The sequence below is a fragment of the Xenopus tropicalis genome, chromosome 9, assembly GCF_000004195.4.
Source record: "Xenopus tropicalis strain Nigerian chromosome 9, UCB_Xtro_10.0, whole genome shotgun sequence".
Classification (NCBI taxonomy): Eukaryota; Metazoa; Chordata; class Amphibia; order Anura; family Pipidae; genus Xenopus; species Xenopus tropicalis.
In genome coordinates, this window is record NC_030685.2 from 72,267,024 (window position 1) to 72,286,106 (window position 19,083).

The window sequence follows — 19,083 nt, forward strand, 5'->3', positions numbered from 1 at the left end:
AGGAGTGAAATTGTGGAATCAGAATGTTTGATGATGGAAATATGTTTGGCCGATGTTTGGCTTATAGAGAATATATGTTACAACAGAAAAAATCCTCTATAGAATGTGTACAGAAATCAGTTATATAAAGCAAACAGTCAGTTAGGTGTATAGGCAGATGGATAGATAAACTAGAGGCACAGATAGATAGATAGATAGATAGATAGATAGATAGATAGATAGATAGAAATACAGATAGATAGATAGATAGACAGATAGATATATAGATGATAGATAGATAAATAGATAGATATACAGATAGATAGATAGATGATAGATAGATGATAGATAGATAGATGATAGCAGGGGCGGGCCAAGCCGACCGGGCGCCCTAGGCAACCCGGTCGGCAAACTCCGCCCACCTCCCCGCCCCCCTGAACGGCGCATGCGCGCCAATGCACAGGAGGAGGTGCAGGGGGGAGCGGGGCGGTTAGTTCAGTCATTGCCTCCGCCGCTAATGACAAGCGCTAGGGGTAGGCAGGAGAGGCTCCTGCCTGGCGCCCCTCCATCGTTGCGCCCTAGGCAGCTGCCTCTTCTGCCTACCCCTAGTTCCGGCCCTGGATGATAGATAGATGATTGATAGATAGATAGATAGATAGATAGATAGATAGATAGATAGATGATAGATAGATAGATAGATAGATAGATAGATAGATAGATAGATAGATAGATAGATCCTGACTAGCAATATTAAGTCCAGCAATGGTTATCATTTAAGCCAGGAATCCCCAACCTTTTTTACCTGTGTCACATTTAAATGTAGAAAGAGTTGGGGAGCAACACAAGCAAAAGAAAAATTACCTGAGGGGCCAAATGTGGATTGTGATTGGCTATTTGGTAGCCCCTATGTAGGCAGGCAGGCTACAGGAACCTCTGTTTGGCAGTACACTTCATTTTTTTACAACCAAAACTTGCCCCCAAGTCAGGATTTCAAAAATAAGCCCCTGCCCTGAGGCCACTGGGAGCAACAACCAAGGGGTTGGGGATCACTGATTAAAGCTGTGGGTGGGGGGGGGGGTCATTTGATGCAGCTCTTCATTGATAATGGCATACAAACTCCAGGCGTGGTTAAAAAAAAAATTATCCTTATCATAAAAAAATGGGGAAGGGATAGTTTGGCAGCCAGCAGTACTAAAAAATAGAGGGTTTGAATTAAACCACTTTTTATTTTATTAACATCTATTTGTACCGTTCTCTGCATACTAATGCGTCATTTATATTATATATATATACAGACAATCTATATTAATATAGTAGCTTTTTATTCTGTGCCTTATTCACAGATATTTGGGGACATTTGCGATATTAAAGGGGAAGTAAAAAATCCAAAATGATCTAAAAAAAACAAAGAAACAAGTACTGTTCCTGTTCGAAAATCGTGAGATCCCTATGTGTGAAGAATTTAGAATTAAATCTGAATACAAATTTGTTAGTCAGTGGGCAAAACACTAATTAAATAAGGATCGTTAAACCCCATATAAAAACCCGTTTATATGTCGTAAAAACGAATTAAAAAAAAATCGAATCCAACGCCAATTGAAGGTTTCTTTGTGTGACTATGAAACTCCAGTGTATGAAGCAGTTTCCCGGATTTATTTCAGTTGTGATACAGACAATACAAACGAGCAAAGCAACTAAAGCACAGACGCTTCCAACTGGATCTAAGCGACAGAACAAATATATACAAATAGAATAAATGAAGGCCAAATAAAATGAAACGAAAGCCACAGCATTTACAGAAGAGTTCGAATCAAGAGTTTTACAGGGATCGTCTGGTATTTAATTTAGATTGTGTACAGGTCTGTACATTCTTGGTTTATATGACAAGAAATAAAATCGAAAACAAGTTGTACGGGTCTCCTACAGGACCAATTTTCGGGATGTGTCGAGACAAAAATAAAAACATAGAAAACACAGGGGAACTATTTCTCATAGACACTTACGTTATAGAAAATGGGCCTTTAATCTAAAAAGCATTAAGGGTACAATTTACAATTCGATTTCACCGGACTTGACCACAGGTTGCCAGCAGTCCCACACCCCCAAACAGGATCTATTAAATGGATTGTTCTTTCGTACATACGATTGCGAGGAATTCATACAAATGCTGGTCCGTGTAAATGAGGCTGAATAGAAAGTTTGGCAACAGCATTCATTTGGCACAATAAATAAGAGGATTTTCCCTTAGATATAAATCGTGTATTTATGACACTAACATCAGTCAAACGCATATGGGGGGGGGGTGACATTATTTTTAGTTTCTAATAAACCATTACAAAAAATAAAAATAAATGACCACTGGTTTATAAATAAATTCTGACTTAGGTATGATCTTATACTGCAACTCCCATCACCCCGCCTTGGGTGTGCTAGAAGTTGTAGTTCAGCAACAGTAGGTAAAGTCTGCTGGCGACTTTAAAGGCGACAAATAAAAAATAACATCATTAGTAGAGTCATTTGATAGATTTACCAGAAGTCTGGACCGCAGCCCTACCATGAACGATAAAGACCATGGGAGAAAACTGTGTGTATTGCGGTTCAGGCGCAAACAAGACTCCAATGGAAAGGAATAGGAATGGAGCTTTGCGCTGTCCTTGGTGCTGAAACATCCCATTGCTGTCCGAGGTGCTGAGACATCCACAGGCTGAGAAGAGACATGGAGCTGGTGAGAGAGTCGGGATATAAGTATAGCCAGACCCGGGCAGAGGGTAACGGTTGGGTGTTAGTGCTGCTGAGGGGCTTGTTGCCCCTGGAGACACATGACTGTGTAAAGCCATAGGGCAAAGCGTTAGTGCTGTGATTTCAAGTCTCACCAATGTCAGCTTGGCCAGTGATTGTCCTCAGGATGCCTGACCTTGTATGAAGGACATGAAGGAGTTGTGTGGTGGCCCTAAGTGTGAGTGTAGAAACCATAATAACTCAGGTCCTTGGTGCAGTTTTTCTCACAGTCCCTAGGGGGCACCACTTCACTCTTTAATGGCGAGGAGCTGCCCGGCACCGCAGGGTCGGAGGGTGAGAGCCTCCTTCTCTTGGCCTGTTCATATATCCCGGAGTCGGAGGAGTCCATAGACTTGATGGAAGGAGGGGTTTCGATCCAGCTGGAGTCGGACAGGTCTTTGGGTTTTGTGTCCTCACCCAAAGGAGACCTGTCTGTAGCTGCCAGACTTTCTACCTCCTCACTGCCTGTTAGGTAAGGGTTAGTGGCCGCCATCCTGCCCCCTGTAGCCCAACACGGCAGCACAGAGCCGGACTTAGTGCAGTACTGAGGGGGGCTCCGTGCCCCCCAGCCAGTGGGATCACTATAGTAACCAAGAGGGCGGGCTGTGCAGCCACCTCCAGGCAGAGGAAGCGCCTTGACTCCGGCCGCAGCGTAGGACAACAAGGTGGCAGCGTTGCCGGCAAAGTCTGTGGCCGCATCGTAGGCAGAAGCGGAGGTGAAGTCCAGCCTGTTGTTGGCTGGGGTTACAAACCAACGTTGCGGGGACGGGGCCCCGGGGTCCTCCCCTTGTTGAGGCGACAGCAGCCCGTTTGTATGGGGGACGCTGCGGTCAGTTCCCGGCCCTGGCACCGCTCCCGGGGGGTGGAAACGGGACTTGGCGTAATTACTAACGAACTGGTCCTGCAGGAAGGTGCTGGCCATGGAGTAGCGGGCCCCCGGCACAATCTGGGAGCGGGGGGAGTCATTGGGGGAGGGGGTGAGCCGGTCCAGGTCACAGCCGGTGTAGATCCTGTAGCAAGAAAAGCACAGAGTCAGGGAATGGGGCAGAGTCAGTTGGGGTCGGGGACCCTAAGCTGTAACATGGATTGTCATTAGAACCCCACCCACCCCCGCAATTGTAACGAGAGAAAATCCAGATGTTAGTCCAACTGGGTGTAGCAAGCAGGGCCACTACCCTGGGGCCCATCCACTACAGGCAAGCTACTGAATAATGTGTATTATAAGGCAAAGTGGTGTCAGAAGATCCAGGATGTGTGACATTGTGTGTAGTAAGTAACAATGTGGAAATGGCCTTTAATTCCCAAACAGTGTGTATAGTGGGTCAACATGGGAAGCGGATGATAATGTTCCATAACGTGATTAATAAGGGAGAGTCGGGGAAAGATATAACCTGCTGTATAGTGTCTGGATAGTGTGGCAAAATGGTGCTGAGGAAGAGTGAGATGTGTATAGTAAGGCAAGATGGTGTCAGGTGGAGGGGCTGTAAGTGTTGGGCAGTGAGCAAATTACAGTAATGTCAGGGGCTCCATCTGTAGAGTAGCAGGGTAAAAGGGTGCTGGGAAATGGCTATGGCCTATAGTGCATAGTAAGCCAAAATGACTGACATTCTATCATAAAAGACTGGAAGGACATATTATTTGTACATATGTGTGGCTAATGTATCAGCAGCGGAATGAGTTTAACCATAAGGCTAATGGCACATTATTTTGCCCCTGCTGCCACCAATCTCACTGCATTGGTTTTTGAATGGAGATGTGTCTGTCACTGCTCCATATTGTGTGATGGAGGGCCCCAGCAGCCAGAGTGACCCATGGGCCCCCAGCCTAAATGCCTGTGGGGGGGGTGGGGGGCAGAGAGAAGTGCTGAGAGCTAAAGAGAAATAATACATTTGTGCTTAGCCTCCCCAAACAGTGATGAAACACTATACATTAATATAGACAGGCAATTATACAGCATTACAGTTATACAAATATACAGTCTCAAGCCTTCTATTGGTAACCTCCCAAACAAACATGGATGGTTTCTGCCTCAAAACACAAGAGAGTTCTATGCACTTGACTTTAACAACAACAACAATATATATATATATATATATACCACATACAGACAAAATTTAGATCAGGGTTGTACAGTTAGGGGGGCTACAATCCCAGTGGGACCCCCAAGAGTTATTTATGGCCTTAGCCTGGCCAGCAGCTCAACCAACCACTTTGGAGGACACAGTTTTTTTATAATTTGCCCCTGAACATGTAATGTAGTCAAATGAAGACCTGCATGGTTGCTATTGGTAACAGTACTTGTCCCATTTAAGACATATGATTAGTAAATCAGTCCTATAGGTATATGTTGGGTATGTCCTTAAGGCAGTTTTTACCTAGTGGGGCAAAAAGACTTGGTTGGGGGCACCAGTCTGAAGGCCAGTTAGGGACTGATTTGGGTTGACTGTTCTTTAAATACTCCTGGAAACCTATCCTGTAGGTTCTATAGCAGGATTTGGGGTACACTGGTGCCTAGATATACTTGGAATTATGGCTAAATGGCTGATTCTGGTGACAATGACCTCATATATTAAACATGATGCCACTAACAGAAGCATTGACCAAAGGTTGAGCCTCAAAAGGGGGACTTGACCTAAATAAGTGGGACAACCATAAAGGGCATTTACTTAGGTATTTACTAATTTACAGTTAAATTTTGAAGCCCGTCTCAACATACCCCACTATTCTACACTCCTAGCCTCTCTCTACTGACCCTTCCCCACAACATGTTCTACCTTCTACCCTTAATTACCCATCTCCCACCCTCAACCCACCCAAACACACAAGCCATGTGACTGCTTTGGTAGAATTAAAAATAAACTAACAAAATCCCGTTAAACACATTCCCCACTGCAATAAGGACTGTGGGAGGCAGAGGGAGGCTGTTTAGCGCTCTGATACCCTGTAACTTAGTTTAAACAATAAAACTAGTTCTGCAGTGGGGAAACTTGGTGCGTTCATTAATGCGACTTTCCAAAGCGCAGGGATTTTTGTACTTTAGATGAAATAATTATGAAAATCAGTGAGCTGTTTATTCTAGATAACTACGGGCCCATCAACTAGAACCTGTGCCGACTTACAACAAGTAGATTTAACAAACATTATTTCTTAGCTAAATAGTTATTTATATAAATATATAATCGCTCACATGGTTCTGCCAAAAAATATCAAACGTTTCAGGGGACCTTCATCAGGAACAATCCTTTCTATACTAGAATTGTTTTGGGTTTTTTTGTTTTGTTTTTGTTTGTTTGGGGTTTTTTAGTAGAAGGGTTATCTAAGGAAACGTTTATTGTGTAATTATATGTAACAGGAAAGGGTTACCCTACACATTCATTCCCTTGCACTACATGTATGAGTTCGTGATTACACCACTTGAATACCAAATATATCTACTCAGCGCCACCGCCTTTTGTATTGAGTTAATTCCCTGGCGCCGCATTGCGCTGCTTTCGCAAAGCATTCACTAACACCGCATTCACTTATACCGCCGGCAGAATTACGCAGTTTTAGAACATAGTTCAGCTACATTACCTATACATTCATATAGTTACATTTCGAGATACATTATTCACTCACAGCACATAAAAAGTTATTGAGATACCCAAATGGGTTCATTCCGTTACACTGTTGCAGATACATTCCCTCACCCTGTCGCAAACTGGCTTTATTTAATTGGCGCAAACCATTCAGATAAAATACGGCATAACCCATTTCTTCACACTGTCGCACAATCATTTAGTTACACTGTCGCACATTCAACTACACTGTGGCACAATCTTTCAGCTAAATTGTTGTATATTCCTCTATGCCGCTGCCCAGAATCGTTTTGTAAAACCATTCACTTACATCGGTTCAGAATAATTCGGTTCTGCTGCTGCAGAACCATTCACTTATATTAGTGCAAATTCATACAGGTACACTATTGAACAAGCATTTCTTTCCATGGTTGCACAATCATTTAGTATACACTGGCTGGGGGATAATTTGATTAGACCGCTGCATACTGTATTTGTCCAGTTACACAGACATTGTCGCTGCAACAGTTGTTTGGTAGAGAATATGCAACTCATACATAACGTTAATTCCTACAAAGCATAGCGGTTACACTTGCACAACTAAGTTACACTATTATAGAATCATTACATTTTATCCTTGGCAAAATAAATTCCGGTAAGAAACCTTATAGACACAACCGCCTACGCATTTATTTACAATGTGCCAAAATCCTTTGGTATTACCGCTTGTAGACAATTCGCAGAATTGCCGCAAATATGCGCTGCATTCACCAAAGTCCCCATTAATCCGACACGTTTGTCCGTGTGGCGCAGGTTTCCAACCTACCACATTAAATACGGAGACCCATTCTGTCATTACTTATACAAAACATGTCTACAGGGGGACCAGAATTATCGAAACAACCAGCAACTATATTTATTGGAAGTCCGGGCATTTTACTGATGATCATTTCGCCCCTATAATTTCCATCAAGGCAAAATATCCTTCCACTTACAGGTGGATATATCCCTATACAGGCTCAACGAAGATTTCTAGCTTTTAGATTCCAAATAGCCAAATCTTGCAAAAAGAAACAGCGCAAATGAAGTGCGCAAAAATCCCTAGAGTGCCATTGTTATTAAGAAAACAATCTAACTACAAAATATACATTAAAATAGACGTAACTATATTCCTAAAATGTGTAATACAAGACCCATACAGACTGGAATACTCTATAAAGTCAATAAACCACTCATTTAACCAAGTATATAATATCCAAAGGTCAGCGCATTGGACATTTATCCTATAGGAACAATAATTATACATATAGTTACACACTGACCAGGACCAGGCAAAAAAAGCAAAGGTCCAGATGTCGGTTAAGCCGAAGGAAAGATAAAAACTATTGGTATATTGGTGATTTTCACTACATGGGCATATTAACTATATCAAGTACAGTTCATTAGTCCTCTTCTCTATTAGACTGTAAGCTTTTCTGATGAGAGATGATCCCTTTCTGTACAGGGTAGCATACATGTGTTGGACTTGTATAAATAAAGAATCTATATAAATGATATATAAATACCAGAATCTGCAGATTGCCAGTCTCGGTGTGCCTGCATCCCTATATAAATCAGAATTCATAGGGGTCAGTATATTAGTCAGCTCCACTAATGACTGTTATACAGACTCTTTAATACGCTGCTCAGCTCCACTATGGGGAGGGGAGTCAGAACGCTGGACAGCTCCACTATAGAGAATGGATATACTGTCAGCGGGTCAGTACCTCTGATGGTTCCGTTATACACTAAGGATATACTGAGGCCAGGCCTCTGATCAGTTCCACTATATGGGGATAAAGAGGCCAATATATTGGGCGAATCTACATTAATGCGGGGACACCCACCCCAAAACGCAAATACCTTCCCCTAGCACTGAAACATACAGACTGACCCACAAAGTCGTACCAAAAAGCGCAAACAACCATTGTTACATTCAAATAGACGCAAACCAATAACACACAAAACATGGGAACACACACACCCTAAGTCAATTTGTACGCACAGCAAGAAACACAAAAGAAATCCCCATAAAGCTTTGTACAATAAAAGCAAGGTTATAATTATTAGGTAAAAGTATCTTTAATGATAATTCTGCACATACATTTAATGCTTAAATGATAAATATGGCTCTCAGTTACAGATCATTCCCAGTAGTAACTGTATGAATAAAACTCCTTGCTCTTCCCTTAGTGTATTCTCCTACACAAAGTGCTATGCGCAGTCCCAGCGTTACAAACTACTATTAATAATACATATAGCCTCCAGTAAAACCGTCACCATTCAATAATAATGATCTTATTTTATGACTAAGAAATGTTATCAAACATATCTATAAGTATATGATTTTACACGGAATGTGACGGTGATTATATACACACAAACACACACACACGGCTGCGCACAAACAACCCACAAGCCATTTCTAAAATCACTTACGTGTCATAGTTGTCCCGAAATCCTTTGGCAAATGGGTTGTGGTCAATTTTCAATTGCGTGATCTTGGAAAAAAAAGAATTTGCACTGTGAGATCCCAGATTATTTCTTTGTCTAAAAATCTAATAAATATTATTGGAGTTCCAATACACAAACTGTAGTGGGCCCTACTTGCTATCAGCTACATAGCCATACAGATCCAAACAGGGGATAATACAATGTATGCTCCTTAAAGCGGACAGTTGGTGTCTTTAGGAAGTCGAAATAAAAACGAACGTATTCCGATAATCGTGGATATAAAATCACAGACCTATAACTATCTATCAAGGTTGGGGACGCCTGGATTAAATGATAACAATTGCTAGATAGATAGATGATGATAGATAGATAGATAGATAGATAGATAGATAGATAGATGATAGATAGATAGATAGATAGATAGATGATAGATAGATAATGATAGATGATAGATAGATAGATAGATAGATAGATAGATAGATAGATAGATGATAGATAGATAGATAGATAGATATGATCTCTATCAATCTATCTATCTATCTATCTATCTATCTATCATGTGCCTATCTAATTTATTTCTCTATCATTTATCCGTACCTGTATATTTATATTTGTACACATATCTCGCTATATATGTATGTATATATATATGATAGATGTTTAAAAACGTATATATTTTTTTTATTTAAAAACAACCTTTAAAATACTATACAATAAACTTTCAGTGTTGCTTTCACTATTTTCTATTATCCATATTATCCATGTATGGTGCACTGTTTTTTTATTATTCCTTTTCTAGGTTTTAAAAAATGTCACATGTAGTAATAATAATTCATTTCCCCAGCTCTAAACTTGATAGTTTTCAGCCTGTACTACTATCCCTATCATCTATCTATCTATCTATCTATCTATCTATCTATCATCTATCTATCTATCTATCTATCTATCTATCTATCTATCATCTATCTATCTATCTATCTATCTATCTATCTATCTATCATCTATCTATCATCTATCTATCTATCTATCTATCTATCTATCTATCTATCTATCTATCATCTATCTATCTTGCTAGAGAGCAGAGACATACACACACACATATATATACTGTAAATATATATATATATATATATACGCTGTATATAAAATAGTTGTGTGAATAAAACATGCACTAACGATCCCCCATGAGCAGCAGAGACCCCGCTATATGCGCTTATCATTCTATATCAGTATTTACATCGGTATTCTGGTAGGCTGTCACCGCAATGAACTGGGTCTCCGGGAAGGTAAAGGTCTGGACCCTGCCAGGTTGGCTGGTATCTTCTGTGCCATCTTCATTCACCTCCACCACATGTAGCCTAGGTTGGTACTTGTGTAAAGACTGCAACACAACCATCTGCCAAAGGGAGAGCAAGGGGGGGTGAGAGGAGGAAAATGGCAGCAGGACTGGATTTCTCAAACAATAAAGACCCCTTGCTACAAGGTGCATGAGTTAATTAGATCTGTAACAGGAATCCACTTACTAATAAAATGATTTTGAGTGCAAGCAGTTTGTATGTTTTGCAGTAGTGGCCCTTCAGCTTGTTGCACTACAACTCCCAGCCAGGCAGAGCTTGTGAGTGGCAGATTGGATGCCCCTGGGATAAAGCATTCGCTGCTTAGCTATGGATCTGACTATCCTAAAGAGATTGCTTCGCTGAGTAAACAGAAAGCTGCTGCTGTACATTATACACACGCACATTAATTTATTCCAGACTGATTTCTGTTTTTGCAGAGAGGGAAGAGGAGCCTGCAGATGGCTTGTAATGACACATGGTATAAATATATTCCTTACTGGGTGAGAAACTGCCGCGGCCTGGAAACGGGGGGCTGCTCTTATATACTCCCTAAATGGGGGGCCAATGGTTTGCCCCTGGGCAGTTTCCATGGGTAAGTGGGGATCTATAGGTGTGCCCCAAGTATAACTTCTGTTTGTTAGCAGGGAGCCATGCTTGTGCCCCCCAGAATTATTATATGTTAGTGGGAACCATGCTTGTGCCCCCAGAATTATTATATGTTAGTGGGAACAATGCCTGTGCCCCCAGAATTATTATATGTTAGTGGGAACCATGCCTGTGCCCCCAGAATTATTATATGTTAGTGGGAACCATGCCTGTGCCCCCAGAATTATTATATGTTAGTGGGAACCATGCCTGTGCCCCCAGAATTATTATATGTTAGTGGGAGCCATGCCTGTGCCCCCAGAATTATTATATGTTAGTGGGAACCAAATACCTGTGCCCCCAGAATTATTATATGTTAGTGGGAACCATGCCTGTGCCCCCAGAATTATTATATGTTAGTGGGAACCATATACCTGTGCCCCCAGAATTATTATATGTTAGTGGGAACCATGCCTGTGCCCCCAGAATTATTATATGTTAGTAGGAACCATATACCTGTGCCCCCAGAATTATTATATGTTAGTGGGAATCATGCCTGTGCCCCCAGAATTATTCTATGTTACTGGGAGCCATGCCTGTGCCCCCAGAATTATTCTATGTTAGTGGGAACCATGCCTGTGCCCCCAGAATTATTCTATGTTGGTGGGAACCATGCCTGTGCCCCCAGAATTATTCTATGTTAGTGGGAACCATGCCTGTGCCCCCAGAATTATTCTATGTTACTGGGAGCCATGCCTGTGCCCCCAGAATTATTATATGTTGGTGGGAACCATGCCTGTGCCCCCAGAATTATTCTATGTTAGTGGGAACCATGCCTGTGCCCCCAGAATTATTCTATGTTACTGGGAGCCATGCCTGTGCCCCCAGAATTATTCTATGTTACTGGGAGCCATGCCTGTGCCCCCAGAATTATTATATGTTAGTGGGAGCCATGCCTGTGCCCCCAGAATTATTCTATGTTAGTGGGAGCCATGCCTGTGCCCCCAGAATTATTCTATGATACTGGGAGCCATGCCTGTGCCCCCAGAATTATTCTATGTTACTGGGAGCCATGCCTGTGCCCCCAGAATTATTCTATGTTACTGGGAGCCATGCCTGTGCCCCCAGAATTATTCTATGTTACTGGGAGCCATGCCTGTGCCCCCAAAATTATTATATGTTAGTGGGAATCATATACCTGTGCCCCCAGAATTATTATATGTTAGTGGGAACCAAATACCTGTGCCCCCAGAATTATTCTATGTTAGTGGGAACCATATACCTGTGCCCCCAGAATTATTATATGTTAGTGGGAACCATGCCTGTGCCCCCAGAATTATTATATGTTAGTGGGAGCCATGCCTGTGCCCCCAGAATTATTATATGTTAGTGGGAACCATGCTTGTGCCCAAGATAACTTCTCACTGTGAGTGGAGACCCATGCCTTTGCCATCAAAATAACCTCTTTATTAATGAAAAATCATGCAAGTTCCATAAGACTATAATCTTTGTAAGGCCAAACCCCCATCTATGTGCCCCTAGAATGACCTATTATTGTAAGGAACCATGTGTGCCCCAAAAATAACTTTCGGGCTTCAAGCAGCCGTGTATATTCCCCAAATCTGTAAAACTATGCAGGTACATAGGGAGAGTTTGCCCCAGATTTAGCCCTGTGGGTAACACATTATGCAGGTACATAGGGAGAGTTTGCCCCAGATTTAGCCCTGTGGGTAACACATTATGCAGGTACATAGGGAGAGTTTGCCCCAGATTTAGCCCTCTGGGCAATACACTATGCAGGTACATAGGGAGAGTTTGCCCCAGAATAAGCCCTGTGGGTAATACACTATGCAGGTACATAGGGAAAGTTTGCCCCAGAATAAGCCCTGTGGGTAATACACTATGCAGGTACATAGGGAGAGTTTGCCCCAAGAGTTTGCCCCAGTTTAGCCTTCTGGGCAATACACTATGCAGGTACATAGGGAGAGTTTGCCCCAGAATAAGCCCTGTGGTTAATACACTATGCAGGTACATAGGGAGAGTTTGCCCCAGATTTAGCCCTGTGGGTAATACACTATGCAGGTACATAGGGAGAGTTTGCCCCAGATTTAGCCCTGTGGGTAATACACTATGCAGGTACATAGGGAGAGTTTGCCCCAGATTTAGCCCTGTGGGTAATACACTATGCAGGTACATAGGGAGAGTTTGCCCCAGAATAAGCCCTGTGGGTAATACACTATGCAGGTACATAGGGAGAGTTTGCCCCAGATTTAGCCCTGTGGGTAATACACTATGCAAGTACATAGGGAGAGTTTGCCCCAGAATAAGCCCTGTGGGTAATACACTATGCAAGTACATAGGGAGAGTTTGCCCCAGATTTAGCCCTGTGGTTGGTAATACACTATGCAGGTACATAGGGAGAGTTTGCCCCAGAATAAGCCCTGTGGGTAATACACTATGCAGGTACATAGGGAGAGTTTGCCCCAGATTTAGCCCTGTGGTTGGTAATACACTATGCAGCTGCCCACAAACACCTTGCGGCTGTAATAAAGCTGCTACAGTGCAACTACTGTCAATGAACCTGAATCTGTTCAAGTCACAGACATCAGCGCTAAAATGATCTATAATAACCTAAGTATTTACCCTCAGACCAATAGCAGTCTGTAGGTCTGTAACCATCTATATGTCCAAAAGCAACCTCTATTTATATGGATGACCAACCAACGATGTGCCCAAAGTCAGTGAACCCTTTATATGTACCAGGTGAAACCACTTATCTGTAACGCACCCTTAGGTCTCCCTACAGGTGTGACTGGTGTGTTTACCAGCCCAGGCCCACATTTCCTTGGGGGGAACCACATACTCCATCTATAAGAGGAGGACACTCTGTAAATTGGAAACATGGTATGTACACCTGGAAACTGCCAACTGTTTGCGCCTCTAGACCAGTCCCTGTGTGTAATTGTAAAGCCATGGGTGCCCCCATACATGCCAACACACACTGCCCTCTGTGCCACTCACCTGCCCGTTGTTATTGGACGCCCCTTTGTTGTTGGTAAGTTTCATTTTGCCAAAAGAGATTTCCTGGCGCATCCAGTGGGCCCCGGTGTTGGGCGAGTCGGGGTGCATATACACCCTATTGCCTGTTATCAGAGAGACAAATATTATAAGAAAGTTGCACCATGTATAAAATATTATATGAAAGTTGCACCATTTATAAAATAAGCTCAACCAGAAGATAATGGGGCATTTACCACCGACTTCATCTACTTCCATTTGCATTTTCACTGCCTTTCCCTATCATCTGCTCCCAGAATTCGCTTTATTCACATCACAAAGGGCTTTTCATGAATATTTCTCACTTAAAGTGAATGAAAAGGAAATGTGTTAATTGGACTCGCCTTGAACGTTGGTGTCCGCTTTGCCACAAGGTACCCACTTGCCCCCTTGGAATCTCCAGTGATTGGGATCAGCCAGAATCACATCAACAAAAATATTGTAATGCGCCGTGGGATCCAGCCCCGAAATGTTAAAACTCAGGAAAGGGAACATACGCCTGGCGAATTGCAATCACACACAGGAGAGAAAGGTGTTAGAGAGGGAGGTAAAACCCTTCTGGCAACAGAAAAGCACCAAGAATAAATCCTTCATTAAACTGGTAAAAAAAAAAATAATATATATATATATATATATAAAATATAAACAGGTTATATAGCATAGGCGTGCTAAATAACTTTGGGTAGATGCGTAATTATCCAAGGTGGATAATGCAGAGATGGATCAAATACATATTGATAATAGAAATAAAATAAAAGCTATAGAAAGATTCAGAGAGATATAGAAAGGCTCATTATCTATAAATATATATTGAAAATGGGTAGATGTCAAGTCAGTGACAGAAGGTTAGTGATAGAGAAATGATATATAATTGAGAATATTTTATATCTATGACAAAATAAAATGCAGCAAATGAATAATAAGGAAAAGTAGATCTATAGAAAAATAAGAGACAGAGGGAATAAAGGATCTTATAAAAACAACTAGAAGTTCGGCTGAATTCGTCTGGGAAAAGTTTGAAAATTTTGTATCTCACTCCTGTATAGACTTACAGTATTATTGCGCCGAATTGAATAAAACAGGATAGATGTCTTTAATACCTTGCACACATTTAAAAATAAAGTTCTATTAATTGTTCACAAAAATCCAGATCATTTATTACAATCTTCGTAAGAATATAATACAGCGAATTATATCAGTAACGTTATGTTCCTATTTTTTAATCTGGTATAGGTCATACGTAAAATGATTACAAATTATTATCGTTATTATTGTTGTTATTATTGTTATTATTGTTGTTATTATTATTATTATTTACCAATAATACTACTAATAATAATGACTATAATGATAGTGATAATAATAATAACAAACAATAATAATTTGCAATTATCCTAAGTATGACCTATAGTAGAAGATTTAAAAATATAATATTGATGATGGTGATGATGAAGGTGATGATAATAATAATAAACCATTTTAAGTATGACCTATAGTAAAAGATTTAAAAATATTGAAAAAAATCTATAATATTGATGTTGATGAAGGTGATGATAATAATAATACTACTAATAATAATAATTTTATGTATGACCTATAGTAAAAGATTTAAAAATATAAAAAAAAGGTATAATATTGATGATGATGATGATGAAGGTGATAATAATAATAATAAATAATAATAATGATAATTTTAAGTATGACCAATAGTAAAAGATTTGAAATATTAAAAAATATATACTAATAATAATGTTAACTGATGTTAGGGGGAGGCTTGGCTTTGCACCCAGACAGGGGCACCCATAATGGCCACCCTGTACCTACCTGCCCTGCTTGGTGATGATCATTTCGGTTTGGTGCCTATGGAACTTGAGCCAGAGTGGCCTGTTACACAGATAGACTTGGGCTTTGCCAGGGACCAGTCCGGGCTGGGTGGCAGAGAACTGGTAGAAGGGGGCCGCCTGGTAGGAATGGCCATACTGCTGGCTGTAGGGGTATCCGGCGGAGGGATATCCTTGCGGGGCAGAATTGCCCAGGAGGCTGTTGTAAGCTCCATTGGCGATGACAGGGTGGTGCGCCATGTACCTGCCGGGGCTTCCGAGGGAGAAGGCTGGGTGAGCAGCTCCATGCTGGCTGGGATAAGGGAACATAGTAGTAGTGGGAGCAGAGGCAGCAGACTGGGACTGACTGGACTGAGGGAGGAGATAACGATCTGCTGCAGATCCATCGAAACTGTGACGAATCTCAGAGACCCCATCCAAGACAGGAGACAGCTTACTCCTCTGGCCGTCCCCCGGTGCGTCCTTAGCGCCAGAGAAACTGTCAGCCTCCGACTGATTCGTCATCCCCCTGACAGTCGCTTTTTTCAGAGGTGAACTTCTCTCCAGGTTGTCAGCGGAGGAGATAATGGGATGGTCGTGCAAAGCCAGCTCAGGCGCTGCTGGATGGGGGTAACTGCCGGTGACACTTAGGAATTTCTTGGAGAGCATCATAGAGGAAGAGAGGCAGTGATCCACCTGCATTGCTAGCAACTGACACTTAGTCCCCCTACTCTCCCCTCAGCCCCGGCTTGAACTGCCACATCCAGGGGAACGGCACACAGACCCCTTTAGCCTAGGACACTTTCCTGGAGCTTCCCAAAGCTTTGATCCCCCAGCCAGGGAAAAGCCGATTGGCCGATTGACTCCATACAGCGATAAGACAAGACTCACTTTTGATCCTTCCACACACTAGAGCTGATGAAACGACTCTTGCCATTGGTTCACCGCTGACAGTAATTTAATTAGATAGGCATTAATTAGGATAATCACCTGGCTCCCAGCCGCTGGGATGGCACAGGGAAGGGTAGTTTATTGTGTGCGGAGTGGGGGGAGGGCTGCGACTCGTTTGCCTGATTAACATTCCTTATCCAACATTAAGCAGGATTTATTAACCTTTTGATTTACCAGCATGAAGCCCCCCAGCTTCTGTTGAACTGCAAATAACAACATTCCAGCTAGGGCGCTGCAGAGTGAATGCCGCTGCCTTTAGATATGACTGTAGTTATCATGTTAGCGGTGCAGGCGCAAATCTATCATCTATGATCTGCCCTCCACCTATTATTTGCGCTAAAACTTTGGTCACCCACTAATAAGGGAATGTGGTAGCTGCTGCCCCTTCACCTGCAATGGAATACAGATAGCTGCCCACTTATCATTTGAGTGATAAAAGCACCCTCCTCCATTATTAGGGTGAAGACACACAGTTACTTAGTAGCAGCTACTTTTTCATGGCTACTACACTCTAGAAAATACCCTGCCATAGACAATACTGAGAATTGCCTCTGCTAAAGCACACATAGAAACAGTTATCAGTAAATGATCAGCATTGTCTATGTCTGTAGCCCATCAAGTACTGTAGCTGCTACTAGTAGCTCTGTGTGTCTTCACCCTTAAGGGCTCTGGCACACAGGGAGATTAGTTTACGGGCGACTAATCTCCCCGAGTTGCCTTCCCCTGCCATCCCACCGGCGAACATGTAAGTCGCCAGCGGGATGGCACACGTGGCGGCGCGATTTCCCGAAATCGCAGAAAAAGCCTTGCGAGTCTTACATGTTCGCCGGTGGGATGGCAGGGGAAGGCAACTCGGGGAGATTAGTCGCCCGCAAACAGGGAGTTTTGTCGTGGGCGACTAATCTCCCTGTGTGCCAGAGCCCTAAAGCGCCCCCTATTATTAAGATGGCCATACGCGTTAAGATCCGTTTTCTCACCTACGGGTGGGCGATATCGGGCGAATGCAGGCTAATTCGGTAATTTGGCCCTGGGGCCAAACGATCTAATTAGAACAACAGTAATAGGCGCAGTTGATCCGGGGACCACATCAATAAGCCCATGCGGTCCCCGATCCGACTAAATTTTTTAACCTGCCTGATTGATATCTGCCCAAGTTCAGGCCAGATATCGGTCAGGCAGGCCCATTGTTAGTGCCGATAATCTGTCTAAAGGTCCCCATACACCTTAAGATCCACTCACCAAGTGAGCGGCTCTTCTCCTGATATCCCCCACCTACGGGTGGGCGATATCGGGAGAATCCAGGCTAATTCAATCGCTTGGCCCTGGGGCCAAACGATCGAATTATAATGATGGGTATAGGCAAAGTCGGTCCGGGGGCCGCATCAACGAGCCGATGCGGTCCCCGATCCGACTAGATTTTTTAACCTGCCAGTTTTCAGATCAGATATCAGTCGGGCAGGCCCGTCGGTAGTGCCCATACATGGGCCAATTAGCTGCCGAATAGGTCTAAGGGACCGATATCGGCAGTTAGAATCGGCCGGTGTATGGCCATCTTTAGTCTCTATTCAGTAGGGGATCCTGTAGCTGTTTGACCTCCAGTTGGTAGTTGTAGCTCAACAACTGGAGGGCCGCAAAATGAACATCTTCTAGGTTAGGTTTATCACTTGATTAGGGTTACAGAGGCGCCCCCATTCTAAGTGCCACATCAGCAGTGGCTGCTGTAACTGCTGAACCTCCAGCTGTCAGCCGAATGCTGGTAGATATAGTCCAACAGCAGCTGTAGGGCTGCAGATTGCACACCCTTGGGGCAAGACGTGACTTTAGCATGGCACCCCCAGCCAGGCAAGCTCCCTATTCAGTAGGGGAAGCTGTAGCTGCTGGACTGTGAGATGTCAGCTGAGAGGCACAAAATAGGGTCCTTGGAAAGGGGGTTTGAAATAATCATAAGCTGCAGCGATGGAGTGGCTTGATGCATTTGTAGTGATGTTTACCACATCTTTGATAACTAAATATTTCATCGGAATCACTAATGCAGAAGGTTATGGAATGACAGACCTGTGTTCCTTATCCAGCTGCACTTTGCATTGGCGCTTGGGGATTTATTGCCTCCCACCAACAGCTTTAACCTACCATTGTGCTAATAGGGACAAGGGTCTCCTACTGCATTATGTTACTGGCATATTTACTGTATATCTATCTATCTATCTATCTATCTATCTATCATCTATCTATCTATCATCTATCTATTATCTATCATCTATCTATCTATAACTATCTATACCTATTTATCATCTATCTATCTATCTATTATCTATCTATCTATCTATCTATCTATCATCTATCTATCATCTATCTATCTATCTATCTATCTATCTATCATCTATCTATCTATCTATCTATCTATCTATCTATCTATCTATCTATCTATAGCTATCTATATCTATTTATCATCTATCTATCATCTATCTATCTATCTATCTATCTATCTATCTATCTATCATCTATCTATCTATCAATCTATCTATA

The 19,083-nt window shown here is 42.4% G+C and overlaps 1 protein-coding gene across 1 annotated transcript; it reads right to left on the bottom strand.

The window, feature by feature from the left end:
• Positions 1–1,983: 1,983 nt before the first annotated feature.
• tbr1 (T-box, brain 1) lies at positions 1,984–16,471 on the bottom strand. Its single transcript, NM_001079119.1, is given in 6 exon segments — positions 1,984–3,767; positions 8,793–8,854; positions 10,045–10,203; positions 13,751–13,872; positions 14,131–14,285; positions 15,611–16,471. Coding segments are annotated over 6 exon segments (2,034 nt in total). The 5' UTR covers positions 16,309–16,471; the 3' UTR covers positions 1,984–2,929.
• Between the last annotated feature and the right edge of the window lie 2,612 nt (positions 16,472–19,083).